This window comes from Rhinoraja longicauda, chromosome 1, assembly GCF_053455715.1.
Source record: "Rhinoraja longicauda isolate Sanriku21f chromosome 1, sRhiLon1.1, whole genome shotgun sequence".
Classification (NCBI taxonomy): Eukaryota; Metazoa; Chordata; class Chondrichthyes; order Rajiformes; family Arhynchobatidae; genus Rhinoraja; species Rhinoraja longicauda.
In genome coordinates, this window is record NC_135953.1 from 141,991,980 (window position 1) to 142,016,662 (window position 24,683).

The 24,683-nt window shown below is 53.1% G+C and overlaps 1 protein-coding gene across 4 annotated transcripts in view; it reads left to right on the top strand.

Moving 5' to 3' along the window:
• Positions 1-24,683, top strand: part of LOC144597902 (electrogenic sodium bicarbonate cotransporter 1-like) — a 176,072-nt gene that overhangs the window by 83,261 nt on the left and 68,128 nt on the right. For all 4 annotated transcript variants that reach the window (XM_078407694.1, XM_078407675.1, XM_078407703.1 and 1 more), the window contains exons 12-14: positions 592-766; positions 4,759-4,892; positions 16,820-17,091. In XM_078407694.1, the coding sequence (XP_078263820.1) occupies positions 592-766; positions 4,759-4,892; positions 16,820-17,091 (581 nt within the window). The remainder of the gene's footprint in view (positions 1-591; positions 767-4,758; positions 4,893-16,819; positions 17,092-24,683) is intronic.

A 24,683-nucleotide genomic window follows, 5' to 3' on the forward strand; every position in this document is an offset into this window, starting at 1 on the left:
TCCTTATTGTCCACAGCATTCCTTATTGACCACAACATTGAGCACAGCATTCCCAATTGACCACAGCATTCCCGATTGACCACAGCATTGACCACAGAATTCCTTATTGACCAGGGCATTCCCGATTGACCACAGCATTCCTTATTGACCACAGCATTCCCAATTGACCACAGCATTCCCAATTGACCACAGCATTCCCGATTGACCACAGCATTCCCGATTGACCACAGCATCCCTTGTTGACCACGTCATTCCTTATTGAAGCTAGACACAGAATGCTGGAGTAACTCAGCGGGTCAGGCAGCATTTCGGGAGAGAAGGAATGGGTGACGTTTCGGGTCGAGACCCTTCTTCAGACTGATGAAACGTCACCCATTGCTTCTGACTTTGGGTTGCCCCAGTGACCATTGGCATTCCTTATTGCCGATGGGATTCCTTGTAGACCATGTCATTCCTTATTGACTCTGGGTATCCCTTGCTGACCATGGGATCCATGGAACGTGAGTGGAGCCGTGCTGCCCTTGACGCTGAGGGATTGTCCCTGGATCGGCCCGGTCTGTATTTGATGTTCTCCTTTGTCCGCCGCTGCAGGTTCTTCGGGGGCTTTGTAGCGGACATCAAGCGGAAGATCCCGTGGTACGCCAGTGACTTCTATGACGCACTCAGCATCCAGTCGCTGTCGGCCATCCTCTTCATCTACCTGGGGACGGTGACCAACGCCATCACCTTCGGAGGGCTGCTCGGAGACGCCACAGAAAACATGCAGGTAGGCACGCACTGCCGCTGTGTGCCCGGCCCCTGCCTGCTGTGTGCCCGGCCCCTGCCTGCTGTGTGCCCGGCCCCTGCCTGCTGTGTGCCCGGCCCCTGCCTGCTGTGTGCCCGGCCCCTGTGTGCCCCTGTGTGCCCCTGTGTGCCCGGCCCCTGTGTGCCAGGCCCCTGCCCCTATGTGCCCGGCCCCTGTGTGCCCAGCCCCTGTGTGCCCGGCCCCTGTGTGCCCAGCCCCTGTGTGCCCGGCCCCTGTGTGCCCAGCCCCTGTGTGCCCGGCCCCTGTGTGCCCGGCCCCTGTGTGCCCGGCCCCTGTGTGCCCGGCCCCTGTGTGCCCGGCCTCTGCCTGCTGTGTGCCCGGCCCCTGCCCCTATGTGCCCGGCCCCTGTGTGCCCGGCCCCTGTGTGCCCGGCCCCTGTGTGCCCGGCCCCTGTGTGCCTGCTGTGTGCCCGGCCCCTGTGTGCCCGGCCCCTGTGTGCCCGGCCTCTGCCTGCTGTGTGCCCGGCCCCTGCCCCTATGTGCCCGGCCCCTGTGTGCCCGGCCCCTGTGTGCCCGGCCCCTGTGTGCCCGGCCCCTGTGTGCCCGGCCCCTGTGTGCCCGGCCCCTGTGTGCCCGGCCTCTGCCTGCTGTGTGCCCGGCCCCTGCCCCTATGTGCCCGGCCCCTGTGTGCCTGGCCCCTGTGTGCCCGGCCCCTGTGTGCCCGGCCCCTGTGTGCCCGGCCCCTGTGTGCCCGGCCCCTGTGTGCCCGGCCCCTGTGTGCCCGGCCCCTGTGTGCCCGGCCCCTGTGTGCCCGGCCCCTGTGTGCCCGGCCCCTGCCCCTGTGTGCCCCTGTGTGCCCGGCCCCTGTGTGCCCGGCCCCTGCCTGCTGTGTGCCCGGCCCCTGCCCCTATGTGCCCGGCCCCTGTGTGCCCGGCCCCTGTGTGCCCAGCCCCTGTGTGCCTGGCCCCTGCCCCTGTGTGCCCCTGTGTGCCCGGCCCCTGTGTGCCCGGCCCCTGTGTGCCCGGCCCCTGTGTGCCCAGCCCCTGTGTGCCTGGCCCCTGCCCCTGTGTGCCCCTGTGTGCCCGGCCCCTGTGTGCCCCTGTGTGCCCGGCCCCTGTGTGCCCCTGTGTGCCCCTGTGTGCCCGGCCCCTGTATGCCCGGCCCCTGTGTGCCCCTGTGTGCCCCTGTGTGCCCGGCCCCTGTGTGCCCGGCCCCTGTGTGCCCCTGTGTGCCCGGCCCCTGTGTGCCCGGCCCCTGTGTGCCCGGCCCCTGTGTGCCCGGTCCCTGTGTGCCCGGTCCCTGTGTGCCCGGCCCCTGTGTGCCCGGCCCCTGTGTGCCCGGCCCCTGTGTGCCCGGCCCCTGTGTGCCCGGCCCCTGTGTGCCCGGCCCCTGTGTGCCCGGCCCCTGTGTGCCCGGCCCCTGTGTGCCCGGCCCCTGCCCCTGTGTGCCCGGCCCCTGTGTGCCCGGCCCCTGCCCCTGCCCCTGTGTGCCCGGCCCCTGTGTGCCCGGCCCCTGTGTGCCCGGCCCCTGTGTGCCCGTCCCCTGTGTGCCCGACCCCTGTGTGCCCGACCCCTGTGTGCCCGACCCCTGTGTGCCCGGCCCCTGTGTGCCCGGCCCCTGCCCCTGCCCCTGTGTGCCCGGCCCCTGTGTGCCCGGCCCCTGCCCCTGCCCCTGTGTGCCCGGCCCCTGTGTGCCCGGCCCCTGCCCCTGCCCCTGTGTGCCCGGCCCCTGTGTGCCCGGCCCCTGCCCCTGTGTGCCCGGCCCCTGTGTGCCCCTGCCCCTGCCCCTGGACTCGATGGGCCGAATGGCCTGATTCTGATCCGGTTACACATGAACTAATCGGGAGCTAATGTGACAATCCCTGGACCAATTAGTCCAGAGTATTTTGTTATCATAAGACCCCCGAGATTTGCACTTGCGGAACCCCAACAGGGGTTAAAGGGGTGGGGGGAGGGGGGGTTCAAGCCTGGCCCGTGATAGAGACGGCGTAAGGAACTGCAGATGCTAGAATCTCGAGCAAAACACAAAGTACTGGAGGAACTCAGCAGGTCAGGCAGCATCTGTGGAGGGAATGGGCAGACGGCATCTTGGGTGGAGACCCTTCTGCAGACAGATTGTGGGAAGGGGGACAAAGCTGACCACATCCCCACACCATGAGGGTTAGTCTGAAGAAGGCCATTCCCCCCCAACTCCCTTGAATGGAGGTCCAACCAACGGGAGCTTTAAACCAGACAGGGAGTCAGGGGAGAGGGGAACACGAGCTATGGAAGGGGTCAGGTGTGAAACATAGAAACACGGAGAATAGGTGCAGGAGGAGGCCATTCGGCCCTTCGAGCCTGTACGCACCGCCATTCATTGTGATCATAGCTGATCATCCACAATCAGTAACCCATGCCTGGCTTCTCCCCATATCCCTTGATTCCACTAGCCCCTAGAGCTCTATCATCATATCATATCATATATATACAGCCGGAAACAGGCCTTTTCGGCCCTCCAAGTCCGTGCCGCCCAGCGATCCCCGTACATTAACACTATCCTACACCCACTAGGGACAATTTTTTTTACATTTACCCGGCCAATTAACCTACATACCTGTACATCTTTGGAGTATCTAACTCTCTTTTAAATTCATCCAGTGAATTGGCCTCCACTGCCCTCTGTGGCAGAGAATTCCACAAATTCACAACTCTCTGGGTGAAAAAGGTTTCTTCTCACCTCAGTTTTAAATGGCCTCCCCTTTATTCTTAGACTGTGGCCCCTGGTTCTGGACTCCCCCAACATTGGGAACATTTTTCCTGCATCTAGCTTGTCCAGCCCTTTTATAATTTTATACGTCTCTAGAAAATCCCCTCTCATCCTTTTAAACTCCAGTGAATACAAGCCCAGTCTTTCCAATCTTTCCTCATATGACAGTCAAAAAACACTTCCCATTCCCAGCCTGACCTTTCTGTCCTGGGCCTCCTCCATTGTCAGAGTGAGGCCCAGTGCAAATTGGAGGAACAGCACCTCATATTTTGCTTGGGCAGCTTACACCCCAGCGGTATGAACATTGGCTTCTCTAACTCTCTCCATCCCCTCCCCCACCCAAGTAGTTGTGCCAGTTTCAAAGTCGTCTTGTTGAGTCTCATTGTCTGTAACTCATTTTCACCCAGCCCACAGCTAACAGTGGCCCGTTTCTTTCCTTTCCCTCTCTCCCCGTCCTTTCCCCATCCTCGTTCTCCAACTTGTGTCACTGTCCTCTTGATTAGACAATAGACAATAGGTGCAGGAGGAGACCATTCGGCCTTTCGAGCCAGCACCGCCATTCAATGTGATCATGGCTGATCATTCTCAATCAGTACCCCGTTCCTGCTTTCTCCCCATACCCCCTCACTCCGCTATCCTTAAGAGCTCTATCTAGCTCTCTCTTGATTAATGTTACTGATTGTGTGCCTCGTTGTCATCTTCCCCTCAGCCCACAATGAACCGGTCTATATTTCCTCGAACAACTTCCGCTTTGATCTGTCATTTTCACACCTTACCTTTCCACATCTCTAGACTCCCTCTCCCCTGACTCAGTCTGAAGAAGGGTCTCGACCCGAAACGTCACCCATTCCTTCTCTCCCGAGATGCTGCCTGACCCGCTGAGTTACTCCAGCACTCTGTGTCCATGTTCTCCCGAGATGCTGCCTGACCCGCTGAGTTACTCCAGCACTCTGTGTCCATGTTCTCCAGAGATGCTGCCTGAGCCGCTGAGTTACTCCAGCACTCTGTGTCCATGTTCTCCAGAGATGCTGCCTGACCCGCTGAGTTACTCCAGCACTCTGTGTCCATGTTCTCCAGAGATGCTGCCTGACCCGCTGAGTTACTCCAGCACTCTGTGTCCATGTTCTCCAGAGATGCTGCCTGAGCCGCTGAGTTACTCCAGCACTTTGCGATCATATCTTGTGTGTTCAGTAGCATCTGCAGTAGTTTCCTGCACAAGTTAGGAGCAGCCGTTGGACGGAGTTCGCTGATTCATTATCTCCCCTTCAGGGCGTGTTGGAGAGTTTCCTGGGCACTGCCATCACTGGAACGGTGTTCTGCCTGTTCGCCGGACAACCACTCACCATCCTCAGCAGCACCGGCCCTGTGCTGGTCTTCGAGAGACTACTCTTCAGCTTCAGCAAGTACGTCACACTGGGGCTGCCATTGGGGCTGCCATTGGCATTGGTCACGATTGATATTGATATAGGAATCAACATTGGAACATATTGGGATAGAAACATAGAAAATAGGTGCAGGAGGAGGCCATTTGGCCCTTCGAGCCAGCACCGCCATTCATTGCGATCATGGCTGATCATCCACAATCAGTAACCCGAGCCTGCCTTCTCCCCATATCCCTTTAAATTGCTCACCTGTCCACGATACACAACTCACCTGTCCCAGGTACACTACTCACTTGTTCATGATACACAACTCACCTGTCACCAGTACACAACTCACCTGTCCCCTGTACACAACTCACCTGTCCACAATACACAGCTCAGCTGTCCCGGGTACGCTGCTCACCTGTACCCGGTACACAACTCACCCGTACCCGGTACACAGCTCACCTGTCCCTGGTAAACAGCTCACCTGTCCACGGTACACAGCTCACCTGTCCACGGTACACAGCTCACCTGTCCCCGGTAAACAGCTCACCTGTCCCCGGTAAACAGCTCACCTGTACCTGGTACACAGCTCACCTGTACTCAGTACACAGCTCACCTGTCCCCAGTACACAGCGCACCTGTCCCCGGTACACAGCGCACCTGTCCCCGGTACAACTCACCTATTCCAGGTACACAACTCACCTGTCCACGATACACAACTCACCTGTTCCAGGTACACAACTCACCTGTCCACGATACACAACTCACCTGTCACCAGTGCACAACTCACCTGTCCACGATACACAACTCACTTGTCACTGGTACACAACTGACCTGTCCATGATAACACAGCTCACCTGTACCCGGTTCACAGCTCACCTGTCCCAGGTACACCGCTCACCTTCCACGGTACACAACTCACCTGTTCCCAATAAAGAGCTCACCTGTACCAGGTACACAGCTCACCTGTCCCCAGTAAATGGCACACCTGTCCCCGATACACAGCTCGCCTGTACCCGGTACAGAGCTCACCTGTCCCCAATACACAGCTCACCTGTCCCCGGTACACAGCTCACCTGTCCCCGGTACACAGCTCACCTGTCCCGGGTACACCGCTCACCTGATCAGGATACACAGCTCACCTGTTCCAGGTACACAATTAACCTGTCCCAGGTACACAGCTCACCTGTCCCCGGTACAGAGCTCACCTGTCCCCAATACACAGCTCACCTGTCCCAGGTACACAACTCACCTGTCCCGGGTACACAGCTCACCTGTGCCCGGTACACAGCTCACCTGTCCCCGGTACACAGCTCACCTGTCCCCAGTACAGAGCTCACCTGTCCCAGGTACACAACTCACCTATCCCCGGTAAGCAGCTCACCTGTCCATGCTACACAGTTCACCTGTACCCGGTACACAACTCACCCTTCCCCGGTACACAACTCACCTGTCCTCGGTACACAACTCACCTGTACCCGGTACACTGCTCACCTCTCCCCGGTACACAACTCACCTGTACCTGGTACACAGCTCACCCGTACCTGGTACACAGCTCACCTGTACCCAGTACACGGCCCACCTGTCCCAGGTATACAGCTCACCTGTCCTTGGAACACAACTCACCTGTACCCGGTACACAACTCACCTATCCCCGGTAAGCAGCTCACCTGTCCATGCTACACAGCTCACCTGTACCCGGTACACAACTCACCTATCCCCGGTACACAACTCACCTGTACCCGGTACACTACTCACTTGTCCCCAGTAAACGGCTCACCTTCCGTGGTACACAACTCACCTGATCCCGGTAAACGGCTCACCTCCTCAACAGTGCAACTTGTTTTACACAAAGTTGGTGGGTGTATGGAACGAGCTGCCGGATGAGGTAGTTGAGGCAGGTATTAGCACAATATTTAACAGGCACAGGTAGGTACATGCACAGGAAAGGTTTAGAGGGATATGGACCAAATGCGGGCAGGTGGGACTGGTGCAGATGGGCATGTTGGACGTGTGAGCAAGTTGGGCCGAAGGGCCTGTTTCTGTGCTGTACTACACTAGGGTGGTGCAGCGGTAGTGTTGCAGCCTCACGCCGCCAGAGATCCGGGTTCAATCCTCACCTCGGGTGCTGTCTGTGTGGAGTTTGCATGTTCTTCCTGTGACCGTGTGGGTTTTCTCTGGGTGCTCCGGTTTCCTCCCACATCCCAAAGACGTGCGGGTTTGTAGGTTAATCGGCCCTCTGTAAATGGCCACCAGTGTGCGGGGAGTGGATGAGACAGTAGGACGATATAGAACTAGTGGGAATGGGGGATCGCTGGTGCCCGTAGATTCTGTGGGCTGAAGGGCCTGTTTCCAAACTGTATCTCCAAACTAAACTAAACTCTGTGCTGAGACCACGTTCCTGGCAGCAGCTTTACACCCAGAGAGTTGTGGATCTGTGGAATTCTCTGCCACAGAAGGCAGTGGAAACAATTCACTGGATGTTTTCAAGAGAGAGGAAAGATTGGAAAGACCGGGCTTGTATTCACCGGAGTTTAGAAGGATGAGAGGGGATCTTAAAGAGACATATGAAATTATAAAAGGACTGGACAAGCTAGATGCAGGAAAAATGTTCCCAATGTTGGGGGAGTCCAGAACCAGGGGCCACACAGTCTAAGAATAAAGGGGAGACCATTTAAAACTGAGGTGAGAAAAACTTTTTCACCCAGAGAGTTGTGAATTTGTGGAATTCTCTGCCGCAGAGGGCAGTGGAGGACAATTCACTGGATGAATTTAAAAGAGAGTTAGATAGAGCTCTAGGGGCTAGTGGAATCAAGGGATATGGGGAGAAGGCAGGCACAGGTTACTGATTGTGGATGATCAGCCATGATCACAATGAATGGTGGTGCTGGCTCGAAGGGCCAAATGGCCACCTCCTGCACCTGTTGTCCATGTTTCCATGTTTCTGTGCCGGTTGATGGGGCTGTGGACAGGAGGGATTGCCCTGTGACTGAGCTAGCCGTGACGTGGCGCTCTGTTGGCCATGCCCCCTGACACAATGGCCCCTCTCTGGTGCGAGAGAAAGCCGCCTTTGTCATCTCCCGTTGGGTGGGAGTGGCTCCGAGATAGGATCACGCAGCAAATGTGGTGAAGGCCATGGCAGTGGGAAACAATGAGGGGCAAAGCCACTGGCACGTGTGGAGTGCTTCATTCCCCATTCACAGGCAGCGCTTCACTTAAAGGAGACCCGTCCCTCACAATAGAACAATTGTGTTGTGCTCCAAGCTGGGCAGCCTCCCTCCCTCCCTCCCTCCCTCCCCGAGACAGAGAGGCAACCCACACACAAACTGCCCTTGCCCAACTAAGGTTCATTATTGTCACGTCTAGTTTAGTTTAGTTCAGAGATACAGCGCGGAAACAGGCCCTTCGGCCCACCGGGTCCGCGCCGACCAGCGATCCCCGCACATTAACACTATCCTACACCCACTAGGGACAATTTTTACATTTACCAAGCCAATTAACCTACAAACCTGCACGTCTTTGGAGTGTGGGAGGAAACCCAAGATCTCGGAGAAAACCCACGCAGGTCACGGGGAGAACGTACAAACTCCGTACAGACAGCACCCGTAGTGGGGATGGAACCCGGGTCTCCGGCGCTGCATTCGCTGTAGGGCGGCAACTCTACCGCTGTGCCACCGTGACCGCCCACGTCCACAGTGAAAAGATTTATTTTGCATGCTATCCAGTCTGATCAGATAATACTATCAAGCCAAACTCAGGTGCAATAGGTGGAGCAAAGGAGAGTTTGAAGAAGGGTCTCGACCCGAAACGTCACCCATTCCTTCTCTCCAGAGATGCCGCCTGTCCCGCAGAGTTACTCCAGCGTTTTGTGTCCACCTTCGATTTAAACCAGCATCTGCAGTTCTTTCCTGTACAGAACAAAGGGGAAGATACAGAGTGCAGAATACAGTTCTCAGCACTCTGGAGCATCAGGTCAACAGACAGTGCTCCCATAAGCTAGTGTACTGTCCCATTCACCTCTACCCCATTGCGGACATTGGACTTTGTCTGTGGAACTGATGCGCTACAATGCTGAGAACTCAACAGAGGAGGACAAAGGGGTTAATTAAGGGGGGAAAATAGAGCATGAAAGAAAGCTTGCGGGGAATATAAAAACTGACTGTAAAAGCTTCTTTACATATGTAAAAAGGAAAAGATTAGTGAAGACAAATGTAGGTCCCTTACAGTCAGAAACAGGTGAATTTATAATGGGAAACAAGGAAATGGCAGAACAGTTAAACAAGTACTTTGGTTCTGTCTTCACTAAGGAAGACACAAACAATCTCCCAGAAATACCAGGAGACTGAGGATCTAGTGGGAGGGAGGAACTGAAGGGAATCCACATTAATCAGAAAATGGTGTTAGGTAAACTGTTGGGACTGAAGGCAGATAAATCCCCAGGGCCTGATGGTCTGTATCCTAGAGTACTCAAGAAGGTGGCTCTAGAAATCGTGGATGCATTGGTGATCATTTTCCAATGTTCTCTCGACTCTGGGTCAGTTCCTGTGTACTGGAGGGTAGCCAATGTAACTCCACTTTTTAAGAAAGGAGGGAGAGAGAAAACAGGGAATTATAGACCAGTTAGCCTTACATCGGTAGTGGAGAAGATGCTGGAGTCGATTATTAAACATGTTATAGCAACGCATTTGGAAAGCAGTGACAGGATCGGTCAAAGTCGGCATTGATTTATGACGGGGAAATCATGCTTGACTAATCTTTTGGAATGTTTTGAGGATGTAACAAGTAAAATGGATAAGGGAGAGCCAGTAGATGTTGTATATCTGGACTTTCAAAAAGCCTTTGACAAGGTCCCACACAAGAAATTAGTGAGCAAAATTAGAGCACATGGTATTGGGGGTAGGGTATTGACATGGATAGAGAACTGGTTGGCAGATAGGAAGCAAAGAGTAGGAATTAACGGGTCCTTTTCAGAATGGCAGGCAGTGACTAGTGGGGTGCCGCAAGGCTCGGTGCTGGGACCCCAGTTGTTTACAATATATATTAACGATTTAGACGAGGGAATTAAACGTGACATTTCCAAGTTTGCAGATGACACAAAGCTGGGTGGCAGTGTGAGCTGCGATGAGGATGCAGGGTAACTTGGACAGGTTGGGTGAGTGGGCAGATGCATGGCAGAAGCAGTATAATGTGGATAAATGTGAGGTTATCCACTTTGGTGGCAAGAACAGGAAGGCAGATTATTATCTGAATGGTGACAAATTAGGAAAATGGGAGGTACAACGAGATCTAGGTGTAAACTGGGCCTCCTCCATTGTCTGAAGCCCAGCGCAAATTGGAGAAACAGCACCTCATATTTCACTTGGATAGTTTACACCCCAGCGGTATGAACATTGACTTCTCTAACTTTAGACTTCCTCTAACTTGCTTTCCCTATCTCTCCCTTCCCCCTTCCCAGTTCTCCCACCAGTCTTTCTGTCTCCAACTACATCCTATCTTTGCCTCTCCCCTGACATCAGACTGAAGGGTCTCGACCTGAAATGTCACCCATTCCTTCTCTCCAGAGATGCTGCCTGACCCGCTGAGTTACTCCAGCACTCTGTGTCCATGTTCTCCAGAGATGCTGCCTGACCCGCTGAGTTACTCCAGCGCTCTGTGTCCATGTTCTCCAGAGATGCTGCCTGACCCGCTGAGTTACTCCAGTATTTTGTGTCTACCTTCGATTTTATCCAGCATCTGCAGTTTTTCCCCTACACGCTAGAGCTTATGGCAGGGCAATAGATAATGAATTCAGGCATTAATGACTGCCTCATTTATAAATTTAGCACACAATTACTCAGCTTAGGCCACACAAAGTATGCCGTTGATGATATGATAACGCTGCATCATGACGCGGTGAAGTGGTTGAGCAGACAATAACCCCATTTAGCAAATATTTGGACAGACACATGGATAGGAAAGGGTGAAAGTGGTGTGGGCCAGATTTTCGGATCAGGTTGAGGTTTATTTTTGCCACATACACCAAGGTACAGTCAAAGCTCTGTTTTGCATGATATCCAATACTATACACAAATACAATGAAGCCAAACTCAAGTACAATAGGTAGAGCAAAGGGGAAGATACAGAAATGAATTTCACAGATTCACCAACCTCTGACGAAAGAAATTCCTCCTCATCTCCTTCCGAAAGGAATGTCCTTTAATTCTGAGGCTGTGACCTCTAGTCCTAGATTCTCCCACTAGTGGAAACATCCTCTCCACATCCACTCTATCCAGGCATTTCACAGTTCGGGAAGTTTCAATGAGGTCCCCCCCCCCTCAACCTTCTAAACTCCAGCGAGTACAGGCCCAGTTTCGTCAAACACTGATCATACGTTAACCCACTCATTCCTGGGAAAATTCTCGTAAACCTCCTCTGGACCCTCTCCAATGCCAGCACATCCTTCCTCAGATTATCGAAACATATAAGATTATTAAGGGGTTGGACACGTTAGAGGCAGGAAACATGTTCCCAATGTTGGGGGAGTCCAGAACAAGGGGCCACAGGTTAAGAATAAGGGGTAGGCCATTTAGAACTGAGATGAGGAAAAACCTTTTCAGTCAGAGAGTTGTGAATCTGTGGAATTCTCTGCCTCAGAAGGCAGTGGAGGCCAATTCTCTGAATGCACTCAAGAGAGAGCTAGATAGAGCTCTTAAGGATAGCGGAGTCAGGGGGTATGGGGAGAAGGCAGGAACGGGGTACTGATTGAGAATGATCAGCCATGATCACATTGAATGGCCTCCTCCTGCACCTATTATCTATTGTCTATTGTCAGATATGGATAATCCCCTACGCCTGCACATAATCTGTATCCCTGCATTCCCTACATGTCCAAAAACCTTCTGGAACATAGAACTGTATAGGTATGGTACAGGTGACAAAAACCACAACTAAACTAAAGATGGGGCCCAGAACAGCATGTGATACTCCCAATGTGGTCTGACCAGTGCCTCACGGGCCTGTGCCACTTGGGCATTGTTTTAGGTGACTGCTGGCGACTGTAATAGTCGTACCAGGTCGCTGAAGAACCTCCCCCCCCCCACGACAATATCTACGACAAGCTACAACAACCTACCACTTAGTCGACGTCAAGCTACGGCAAGCTACCGACAACCGGTGAGCCAATTGGCGCGACTTAGGACATCCACCTACGACCGCACCTATGACAACCTACGACAACCGAAGCCAACCTACGTCCACCCGTGACAAGCTACGACCCTGTCGGTGACAACTGAAGACAATTCACATCATTTTGGCCTCCGGTTTTGACGCCGGTACCTGTCGCCGGTTGACGTAGGGAGTCGCCAATGGAATTGACCGAAGTCAGCACCGGCGACAACCTACGTCACCTGGCGACAACCTGGTGACAACCTATGACAGCACCCACGTCAGGATACGTCAAGTTACGCTCATTGGCGTCAAACCCACTGTCGCCAAAAATGTTCAACATTCTGAAAATCCAGCAACGACCAGAAAGACACGACGACTCTTTGGAGACGACTCACGACCGTACAGGCGACACCTCGACAACTGTGTGGCCACAGCCTAGTCATCTGTAGTCACCTAAACAATTGCCTCAGTGGGACAGGGCTTATAAAGCCTCAGCATTACATGCCTTTTTAAAAAATATATATTCTAGTCCGTTTGAAATGAATGGTAACATTGCATTTGCCTTCCTAACTACCATTGGTGATAAGGTTGTTCCTACCTGGTAATGGCCTGGAACCCTGGTGGGCAAGGATGGTCAACTGCTATTGTGTATGGAAGTTGGGAGGTCATGTTGCAGTTGTATAAGACATTGGTGAGACCACATTTAGAGTATTGTGTGGGAAAATAACTGCAGATGCTGGTACAAATCGAAGGTTTCACCAAATGCTGGAGTAACTCAGGGTCAGGCAGCATCTCTGGAGAACATGGACACAGAGTGCTGGAGTAACTCAGCGGGTCAGGCAGCATCTCTGGAGAACATGGACACAGAGTGCTGGAGTAACTCAGCAGGTCAGGCAGCATCTCTGGAGAACATGGACACAGAGTGCTGGAGTAACTCAGCGGGTCAGGCAGCATCTCTGGAGAGAAGTAATGGGTGACGATTCGGGTCAAGGCCCTTCTTCAGAGTATTGTGTACACTCTGGGCCCTGTACCCTTTCCAGCTTGACAACATCTTTCCCGTGTTACAGGAAAGATGTTGTCAAGCTGGAAAGGGTGTGGAGAAGATTTACAAGGATGTTGTCAGAACTCGAGGGTGTGAGCTATAGGGAGAGGTTGAGTAAGCTGGGACTCTATTCCTTGGAGTGCAGGAGGATGAGGGGTGAGCCACGTATTCATCTGAAATATCCTCCTATTTCTACTCTGACTAGCACGTGGTACTGGTAGTAATCCAGAGATTATTACCTTTGAGGTCTTACTTTTTAGTTTATCTCCTAGCTCCCTAAATTCACCTTGTAGGACCTCATCCTGTTTTTTTACCTATATCGTTGGTGCCAATGTGCACAACGACAACTGGCTGTTCACCCTCCCCCTCCAGAATGTTCTGCAGCCGCTCTGAGACATCCCTGACCCTTGCACCAGGGAGGCAACATACCATCCTGGAGTCTCGATTGCGGCCGCAGAAACGCCTATCTATTCCCTTTACAATTGAATCCCCTATTACTATAGCCCTTCCACTCTTTTTCATCCCCTCCTTTGCCGCAGAGCCACCCACGGTGCCATGAACTTGGCTGCTGTTGCCTTCCCCTTTACAATATATATTAATGATTTGGACGAGGGAATTGAATGCAACATCTCTAAGTTTGCGGATGACACGAAGCTGGGGGGCAGTGTTAGCTGTGAGGAGGATGCTAGGAGGCTGCAAGGTGACTTGGATAGGTTAGGTGAGTGGGCAAATGCATGGCAGATGCAGTATAATGTGGATAAATGTGAGGTTATCCACTTTGGTGGCAAGAACAGGAAAGCAGACTATTATCTGAATGGTGGACGATTAGGAGAAGGGGAGATGCAACGAGACCTGGGTGTCGTGGTGCACCAGTCATTGAAAGTAGGCATGCAGGTGCAGCAGGCAGTGAAGAAAGCGAATGGTATGTTGGCATTCATAGCGGGGGGATTTGAGTATAGGAGCAGGGAGGTTCTGCTGCAGTTGTGCAGGGCATTGGTGAGACCACACCTGGAGTATTGCGTAGAGTTTTGGTCTCCTAATCTGAGGAAAGACATTCTTGCCATAGAAGGAGTACAGAGAAGGTTCACCAGATTGATCCCTGGGATGGAAGGACTTTCATATGAAGAAAGACTGGATAGACTCGGCTTGTACTCGCTGGAATTTAGAAGATTGAGGGGGGATCTTATAGAAACTTACAAAATTCTTAAGGGGTTGGAGAGGCTAGATGCAGGAAGATTGTTCCCGATGTTGGGGAAGTCCAGAACAAGGGGTCACAGTTTAAGGATAAGGGAGTCTTTTAGGACCGAGATGAGAAAGTTTTTTTTCACACAGAGAATGGTGAATCTGTGGAATTCTCTGCCACAGAGGGTAGTTGAGGCCAGTTCATTGGCTATATTTAAGAGGGAGTTAGATGTGGCCCTTGTGGCTAAAGGGATCAGGGGGTATGGAGAGAAGGCAGGTACAGGATACTGAGTTGGATGATCAGCCATGATCATATTGAATGGCGGTTCAAGCTCGAAGGGCCGAATGGCCTACTCCTGCACCTATTTTCTATGTTTCTATGTGATCTAATAGAGTTGTGTAAAATCATGAGTGAATAGATTGAGTCTTTTGCCCAGAGTAGGGAAATCGAGAACCAGAGGACATAGACTTAATGTGAGGGGGGAAGGTTTTAATGGGAATCTGAGGGGTGACCTTTTGACACAAAGGGCGGTGGGTGTATAGAATGAGCTGCCGGAGGAGGTAGTTGAGGCAGAGACTATTGGAACGTTTAATAAACATTTGGACAGGTACATGGATAGAACAGGTTTATGGATCAAACGCGGGCAGGTGGGACTAGTGTAGATGGGACATATTGGTCGGCATGGGAAAGTTGTGCCGAAGGGCCTGTTTTCACGCTCTGTTTCTCTATGGGTACGGGTGCTGTCTGTACAGAGTTTGTACGTTCTCCCCGTGACCTGCGTGGGTTTTCTCCGAGATCTTCGGTTTCCTCCCACACTCCAAAGACGTGCAGGTTTGTAGGTTAATTGGCTTGGTAAATGTAAAAATTGTCCCGAGTGGGTGTAGGATAGTGTTAATGTGCGGGGATCGCTGGTTGGCGCGGACCCGGTGGGCCGAAGGGCCTGTTTCCGCGATGTTTCTCTAAACTAAACTAAACTAAACTAAACTTCCCGGACCAGGCTAAGTGTTGCACAATCTTCCAAAAAGTTGTAACTTCAGGTAGTCACTTAGTTAGAAATTTAATTGTGCAAGGAATGTATACAATAGGAATGTCTCTCTGACTCTGTGACTCTGTGTCTCTGTGTGTCTGTGTCTCTGTGTGTCTGTGTCTCTGTGTCCCTGTGTCCCTGTGTCCCTGTGTCCCTGTGTCTCTGTGTCTCTGTGTCTCTGTGTCTCTGTGTGACTGTGTCTCTGTGTCTCTGCGACTCTGTGTCTCTGTGTCTCTGTGTCTCTGTGTGACTGTGTCCCTGTGTCCCTGTGTCTCTGTGTCTCTGTGTCTCTGTGTCCCTGTGTCCCTGTGTCTCTGTGTCTCTGTGTCCCTGTGTCCCTGTGTCTCTGTGTCTCTGTGTCTCTGTGTCCCTGTGTCCCTGTGTCCCTGTGTCCCTGTGTCCCTGTGTCCCTGTGTCCCTGTGTCCCTGTGTCCCTGTGTCCCTGTGTCCCTGTGTCCCTGTGTCTCTGTGTCACTGTGTCTCTGTGTCCCTGTGTCCCTGTGTCTCTGTGTCTCTGTGTCCCTGTGTCCCTGTGTCCCTGTGTCTCTGTGTCTCTGTGTCCCTGTGTCCCTGTGTCCCTGTGTCCCTGTGTCCCTGTGTCCCTGTGTCACTGTGTCCCTGTGTCCCTGTGTCTCTGTGTCTCTGTGTCTCTGTGTCTCTGTGTCTCTGTGTCTCTGTGTCTCTGTGTCTCTGTGTCTCTGTGCCCTGTGTCCCTGTGTCCCTGTGTCTCTGTGTCTCTGTGCCCTGTGTCCCTGTGTCTCTGTGTCCCTGTGTCTCTGTGTCTCTGTGTGACTGTGTCTCTGTGTCTCTGTGTCTCTGTGTCTCTGTGTCCCTGTGTCCCTGTGTCCCTGTGTCCCTGTGTCCCTGTGTCTCTGTGACCCTGTCTCTGTGTCTCTGTGTCCCTGTGTCCCTGTGTCTCTGTGTCTCTGTGTCTCTGTGTCCCTGTGTCCCTGTGTCCCTGTGTCCCTGTGTCTCTGTGACCCTGTCTCTGTGTCTCTGTGTCCCTGTGTCCCTGTGTCTCTGTGTCTCTGTGTCTCTGTGTCCCTGTGTCCCTGTGTCTCTGTGTCCCTGTGTCCCTGTGTCTCTGTGTCTCTGTGTCTCTGTGTCTCTGTGTCTCTGTGCCCTGTGTCCCTGTGTCTCTGTGCCCTGTGTCCCTGTGTCCCTGTGTCTCTGTGTCTCTGTGCCCTGTGTCCCTGTGTCTCTGTGTCTCTGTGTGACTGTGTCTCTGTGTCTCTGTGTGACTGTGTCCCTGTGTCCCTGTGTCCCTGTGTCCCTGTGTCCCTGTGTCCCTGTGTCCCTGTGTCTCTGTGTCTCTGTGTCTCTGTGTCCCTGTGTCCCTGTGTCTCTGTGTCTCTGTGTCTCTGTGTCTCTGTGTCCCTGTGTCTCTGTGTCCCTGTGTCTCTGTGTCCCTGTGTCCCTGTGTCTCTGTGTCTCTGTGTCCCTGTGTCTCTGTGTCTCTGTGTCCCTGTGTCTCTGTGTCCCTGTGTCTCTGTGTCTCTGTGTCCCTGTGTCTCTGTGTCTCTGTGGCGCTGTCTAACGACGTGTCGCTAACCTCTCTCCTGCAGGGACAACGCCTTTGACTACCTGGAGTTCCGCCTGTGGATCGGCCTGTGGTCGGCCTTCCTGACGCTGATCCTGGTGGCCACGGACGCCAGTTTCCTGGTGCAGTACTTTACCCGCTTCACCGAGGAAGGCTTCTCCTCCCTCATCAGCTTCATCTTCATCTACGATGCCTTCAAGAAGATGATCAAGCTCTCCCACTACTACCCCATCAACTCCGACTTCAAGGTGGACTATGTCACCTTGTTCAGCTGCACCTGCCTTCCACCTGTCCCAGGTAGGAACCTTTCCCCCTCTCTCCGATCACCCGCCACCCCTCTGACCACACCACACAGCGGTTAGCTGGTTAGTTGGTTAGTTTAGTTTATCCTCATGTGTTCCACGGTTCGGTGAAAAGCCACACGCAGCCAATCGTCCACAAATTATGAAAGGACTGGACAAGCTAGACGCAGGAAAAATGTTCCCAATGTTGGGGGAGTCCAGAACCAGGGGCCACAATCTCAGAATAAAGGGGAGGCCATTTAAAACTGAGGTGAGAAGAAACTTTTTCACCCAGAGAGTTGTGAATTTGTGGAATTCTCTGCCACAGAGGGCAGTGGAGGCCAATTCACTGGATGAATTTAAAAGAGAGTTAGATAGAGCTCTAGGGGCTAGTGGAATCAAGGGATATGGGGAGAAGGCAGGCACGGGTTACTGATTGTGGATGATCAGCCATGATCACAATGAATGGCGGTGCTGGCTCAAAGGGCCGAATGGCCTCCTCCTGCACCTATTGTCTGTGTTAATCCACCACCGCTCATTATGCCAGCGTTCTTGTAAAAAGATGGGTTTCAACAGAAGTTATGTTATTTAGTTGAGTTTATTGTCACGTGTACCGAGGTACAGTGATTAGCTTTGTTGTTGTTGTGTGCTACCCAGTCAGTGGAAAGACTAGACATGATTACAATCAAGCCGTCCACAGTGTACAGATAACAGATAAAGGGAATAATGTTTAGTTTAGTCTAGTTTATTGCCGCGTGTACCGATGTACAGTGAAAAGATTTTTGTTGTGTGCAATCCAGACGGAAGAACCTGTTTTGAACCTTCTCATGGCCCTAGTTTCCCTCTCCCCTGAAGCTCAGTCTAAAGTAGGGTTTCGACTAGGGTTGTCAACTATCTCACTCCCAGATAAGGGACAAGGTGACGTCACCGCCCCGCGCCCCACGTGACCTCACCCAGCCAGCGGCCACGTGCTCCCGCTCCACCAATGGTGGCCGCCCGGGCCGTGATGGAGTTTGCCATGCAACCTCCATCAGGGAGCGCCTGGGCCTCCGGGCCTTCACTGTCCGGACCAACACAGTCCGGGCCTACAGTGTCCAGGCCGTCAGTGTCCGGGCCTACAGTGTCCAGGCCTGTAGCACCCCCCGGGCCTAATACAATTTAGCCCAATATACGGGATGTCCCGGCATTCCTTTTCTCCAGAGATGCTGCCTGACCCGCTGAGTTACTCCAGCACTCTGTGTCCATGTTCTCCAGAGATGCTGCCTGACCCGCTGAGTTACTCCAGCACTCTGTGTCCATGTTCTCCAGAGATGCTGCCTGAGCCGCTGAGTTACTCCAGCACTCTGTGTCTGTAGAACGTTACAGCACAGGCACATACCCTTTGGCTCACAATGTCTGTGCTGAATATGAAGCTCAGACATGTTCATATCTGCCTGCACATATCCCTCCATCCCCTCCATTCCCTGCATAGCCATGTGCCTATCTAAAGGTCCGTTAAAGGGCACTATTGTATCTGCCTCCACCACCACCCCTGGCAGCGTGTTCCAGGCCCCAACAACTTCTGTGTTAAAATAAACTTATCATTAAAACTTTGCCCCTCTCACCTTAAAGCTATGCCCTCTATTAGTTGACATTTCTACCCTGGAAAAAGGTTCTAACTGTCCACCCTATCATTGCCTCTAATAACTGTGGCTCACAGCAAGACCAGCATTAATTGCCAATTCCTAACAGTCCTTGGGAAGGTTGTGGGGGTGAGCTGCCCTCTTGATCCGCTGTCGTTGGTGAAGGTGTGTGTAAGGTTGCCAACTATCTCACTCCCAAATAAGGGACAAAGAGTGACGTCACTGCCCCGCGCCCCACGTGACCTCACCCAGCCAGGGGCCACGTGCTCCCGCTCCTCCAATGGCAGCTGCCCAGGCCGGGAGGTGGGTTGCTATGCCAGACTGTCCGGACCTACAGCGGCCCCCGGGCATACAGTGTCTGGGCCTACGCAGTCCGGGCCTACGCTGTCCGGGCCTACGCCGTCCGGGCCTACGCTGTCCGGGCCTACAGTGTCCGGGCCTACAGTGTCCGGGCCTACAGTGTCCGGGCCTACAGTGTCCTGGCCTCCGGAGTCCGGGCCTACAGTGTCCGGGCCTACAGCGTCTGGGACTACACTGTCTGGGACTACACTGTCCGGGCCTACAGTGTCCGGGCCTACAGTGTCCGGGCCTACAGTGTCCGGGACTACAGTGTCCGGGACTACAGTGCCCGGGACTACAGTGTCCGGGCCTACAGTGTCCGGGCCTACAGCGTCTGGGACTACACTGTCTGGGACTACACTGTCCGGGCCTACAGTGTCCGGGACTACAGTGTCCGGGACTACAGTGCCCAGGACTACAGTGTCCGGGACTACAGTGTCCGGGCCTGCAGTGTCCGGGACTACAGTGTCGGGCCTACAGTGTCCGGGCCTACAGTGTCCGAGCCTACAGTGCCCAGGACACCAGTGTCTGGGCCTAGAGTGCCCCCCCGGCCCTAATACGGGACAAGGGCGGTCCCGTACAGGACAAACCAATTTAGCCCAATATTCGGGATGTCCCGGCTAATACGGGACAGTTGGCGACCGCAGCTGTCGGGGAGGTAGTTCCAGGATTAGTGGACTGCTCGGGCTTGGTCGATGTTTATTATTGTCGCGTGCAGCACGTTACAGTGAAAACACTTTTGTTTTGGCGCGTAACCGAGGCGAATCACAGCAAACACGAGAACGTCGGCCTGTGCAAAAGAGAAAATTAAACACAATATCGTGTTACAACATAGAGACGCCAGGAATGGCAGCACGGTGGCACAGCGGTAGAGTTGCTGCCTCACAGTGCCAGGGACCCGGGATCAATACTGACTACGGGTGCTGTCTGTACGGAGTTTCTCCGTTCTCCCCGTGACCGTATAGGTTTCTCTGGGTGCTCCGGTTTCCTCCCACACTCTGAAGACATACAGGTTTGTAGGCTAATTGGCTTCTGTAAATTGTAAATTGTCCCTGGTGTGTAGGATGACGTTTCAGGTAGGAGCCATTTTTCAGAGATCTATCTTAGTCGGCCAGGACCTGCAGCTCTTTGTTTGTACTATACACCTTCTTTACCACTCTATCCACATGTTGCCACTTGCAGGGAATTATGGACCTAAACCCTAAGACCCTTCTGTCCATCGTTAGCTATTGATAGTCCTGCCAACAACCGGGTATCATCCCGTTACATTCAATCTCCTGATTAAACCTTGACAACGAGACAGCCTCAATAACTGGATTCATTAATTCTGTTTACATCTCCCGACTACGGGCGCTGTCTGTACGGAGTTTGTACGTTCTCCCCGTGACCTGCGTGGGTTTTCGCCGAGATCTTCGGTTTCCTCCCACACTCCAAAGGCGTGCAGGTTTGTAGGTTAATTGGCTTGGTAAATGTAGAAATTGTCCCTAGTGGGTGTAGGATGGTGTTAATGTGCGGGGATTGCTGGTCGGCGCGGACCCGGTGGGCCGAAGGGCCTGTTTCCGCGCTGTATCTCTGAACTAAAATGCTGGAGGAACTCAGGCAGCATCTGTGGAGGGATAGTGTTTCAGGTCGGGGCCCTTCTTCAGACCGATGGAGTGGGGGGGAAGTGAAAGCTGGAAGAGAGAGGTGGAGGCGGGACAAAACCTGGAGAGTGATAGGTGGATACAGGTAAGGTGGTGAATGGCAGATGGGTGGATTAACTGGCAAAGGCTGGAGGTGTAAAGAAGAACAAAGGGGGGCCAGAGAGTGGGGTTGCCAACTGTCCCATATTAGCTGGGACATCCCGTATATTGGGCTAACTTGGTTTGTCCTGCACGGGACCGCCCTTGTCCCATATTAGGCCCGGGGTACATTGTAGGCCCGGACACTGTGGGCCCAGACACTGTGGGCCCGGACACCATAGCCCGGACACCTTAGCCTGGACACTGTAGCCCGGACACTGTGGGCCCGGACACTGTGGGCCCGGACCCTGTGGGCCCGGACACTGTGGGCCCGGACACTGTGGGCCCGGACACCATAGCCCGGACACCTTAGCCTGGACACTGTAGCCCGGACACTGTGGGCCCGGACCCTGTGGGCCCGGACCCTGTGGGCCCGGACCCTGTGGGCCCGGACCCTGTGGGCCCGGACACTGTGGGCCCGGACACTGTGGGCCCGGACCCTGTGGGCCCGGACACTGTGGGCCCGGACACTGTGGGCCCGGACACTGTGGGCCCGGACACCATAGCCCGGACACCTTAGCCTGGACACAGTAACCCGGACCCTGTGGTGGAGCGGGAGCACGTGCCCGCTGGCTGGGTGAGGTCACGTGGGGCGCTGGGAGGTGACACCACCTTGTCCCTTATTTGGGAGTGTGGAAGCTGGCACTCCAAACAGATAGGGAGAGAAGAGGGGGAGTGGGATGTAAAGCCGGAGGGCAGGATGTGGGTGGATGGGGGGGGGGGGGGGGGGAGGGCAAGAGGGGGGATAAAAGGGGAATGTGGGATTCGGGGTTGGGAGATAAGCGTAGGGAAAAGAGGAAAGGAACAGGGTGAGTGGGGATGGTGGGAGAAATGTGTGTGCACTGGGGTGGGGGAAAGAGAAGAGGGAGGTAGGGGGACATTACTTAAAGTGGAGCATTCAATGCTCATACTGTTACCCAAGCGCTATATGAGGTGCTGTTCCTCCAGTCCGAATGTGAAACTGCACATGCTGCTTTATACCAAAGATAGACACTGACTGCTGGAGTAACTCTGCAAGTCGGGTATCTGTCCGTGTTCTCCACAGATGCTGCCTGACCCGCTGAGTTACTCCAGCACTCTGTGTCCATGTTCTCCACAGATGCTGCCTGACCCGCTGAGTTACTCCAGCACTCTGTGTCCATGTTCTCCAGAGATGCTGCCTGACCCACTGAGTTACTCCAGCACTCTGTGTCCATGTTCTCCAGAGATGCTGCCTGACCCACTGAGTTACTCCAGCACTCTGTGTCCATGTTCTCCAGAGATGCTCTGCTAAGGGTCAAGAATGGGACAGTTCTAGGTAGCTGGGATCAAGTATATCCCTGGAGGAGTTTTGGGAACTAAGGAGTAAACTAAAAAAGGAAATCAGAAGGGCTAAAAGGGGCCAGGAGATAGCTCTGGCCGGTAGCATTAAGAACAATCCCAAGAGATTTTATAACCACATAAAGTGAAAAGGGGTAACAAGAAAGTAACTGGGACCACTCGGGAATTAAAGTGGTCACCTCTATGTGGAGCCACAGGAGATGGGCAAGGTCCTCAATCATTATTTCTCCTCTGTATTTACCGAGGAGAAAGTCAGTAGGACAGAGGAAATTGCAGCAGTCACTGGAAGTGTTGTGAGAGCAGTCAGGGTTACTGTCGAAGAGGTGCTGAAGGTACTGTCGTGTTTGAAGGTTGACAAATCTCCAGGGCCTGATCAGATATATCCGAGGTCATTGTGGGAAACTAGAGAGGAAATTGCGGGGGCCCTGGTTGAAATTTATGAGTCGTCCTTAAATACAGGAGGGGTGCCGGAAGATTGGAGGGTGGCAAATGTTGTGCCTCTTTTCAAGAAGGGCTGCAGGGAAAATGCTGGGAACTATAGGCCGGTGAGCTCAACATCTGTAGTTGGTCAGTTACTGGAGAGTATTCTGAGGGATAGATTGGATGGGCAAGGGCTGATTAGGGATAGTCAGCATGGTTTTGTACGTGGGAGGTCGTGTCTCACAAATCTGATTGATTTTTTTGAAAACCTGACCAAAAAGGTTGATGAGGGCAGAGCTGTAGATGTTGTGTACATGGACTTCAGTAAGGCGTTCGACAAGGTTCCACATGATAGGCTGCTCTGGAAGGTTTGATCGCATGGGATCCAAGGAGAGATAGCTGAATGGATAAAAAATTGGCTCCATGGAAGGAAGCAGAGGGTGATGGTGGAAGGTTGCTTATCGGACTGGAGGCCTGTGACTAGTGGTGTGCTTCAGGTTTCGGTGCTGGGCCCGTTACTGTTTGTCATCTACATCAATGATTTGGATGAGAACAGACAGGGCAAGATTAGCAAGTTTGCTGATGATACAAAAGTGAGTGGTTTTACAGACAGTGAAGATGGTTGTGAACGATTACAGCAGGATCTGGATCAATTGGCCAGGTGGGCAGAGGAGTGGTTGATGGAATTTAATACAGAGAAGTGTGAGGTGTTGCATTTTGGAAAGTCTAACATGGGCAGGACCTACACAGTGAATGGCAGGCCTCTGGGTAGTGTTGTAGAGCAGAGGGATCTAGGAGTGCAGGTGCACAGTTCCTTGAAAGTGGCTTCACAGGTAGATAGGGTGGTCAAATAGGCTTGTGTGCCAAACGCAAGCCGACTGGTGTAGATGAGGCACGTTGGTCGGTCTGGGCAAGATGGGCCAAAGGGCATGTTTCTGTGCTGTAAGACTCTATAACTTTAGGCGGTCACAGTGGCGCAGCGGTAGAGTTGCTGCCTTACAGCGAATGCAGCGCCGGAGACCCGGGTTCCATTCCGACTACGGGCGCTGTCTGTACGGAGTTTGTACGTTCTCCCCGTGACCTGCGTGGGTTTTCTCTGAGATCTTCGGTTTCTTCCCACACTCCAAAGACGTGCAGGTTTGTAGGTTAATTGGCTTGGTAAATGTAAACATTGTCCCTAGTGGGTGTGGGATAGTGTTAGTGTGCGGGGATCGCTGGGCGGCGCGGACCCGGTGGGCCGAAGGGCCTGTTTCCATGCTGTATCTCTAAACTAAACTCTCTAACTCTAGTACGCTAAGTTTTGCGATCACTCTGCTGTAGATGGCTGGGATTGATACGTTTGTCTGTGGCTATCTTTACTCTGCGTTGCATCAGAACTCGCTCTGGTGTGCGTTTCCTCTTTAAGTGGGCAGCTGGCAGAGTACATTGACCTTGTTCACTGTACAATGGACTGTTTTTCTTTGAGTTGAGCCCATACGCCCCACCTCAATCAGTCAGCTGACACCAGGCCAGCAATAAACACTTTTAATACAAATAACCGACATCAGGTCAGCTCTGAATCAACCCTAGAGTCACAGAGTGATACAGTGTGGAAACAGGCCCTTCAGCCCAACTTGCCCACACCGGCCAACATGTCCCAGCTACACTAGTCCCACTTGCCTGCGCTTGGTCCATAACCCTCCAAACCTGTCCTATCCATGTACCTGTCCAACTGTTTCTTAAACGATGGGATAGTCCCAGCCTCAACTACCTCCTCTGGCAGCTTGTTCAATACACCCACCACCCTCTGTGTGAAAAAGTTACCCCTCGGATTCCTTTAAAATCTTTTCCCCTTCACCTTGAACCTATGTCCTCTGGTCCTCGATTCCCCTATTCTGGGCAGGAGACTCTGTGCATCTACCTGATCTATTCCTCTCATGATTTATTCCTCTATTTCTCTCTTCAGATCAGTTTGAGTACAAGTTTAGTTTAGTTTAGAGATACAGCGCGGAAACAGGCCCTTCGGCCCACCGAGTCCGTCCTGACCAGCGATCTCCCCGTACACTAGCACCATCCTACACCCACTGAGGACAATTTACAATTTACAGAAGCCAATTAACCTACAAACCTGTAGGTCTTTAGAGTTT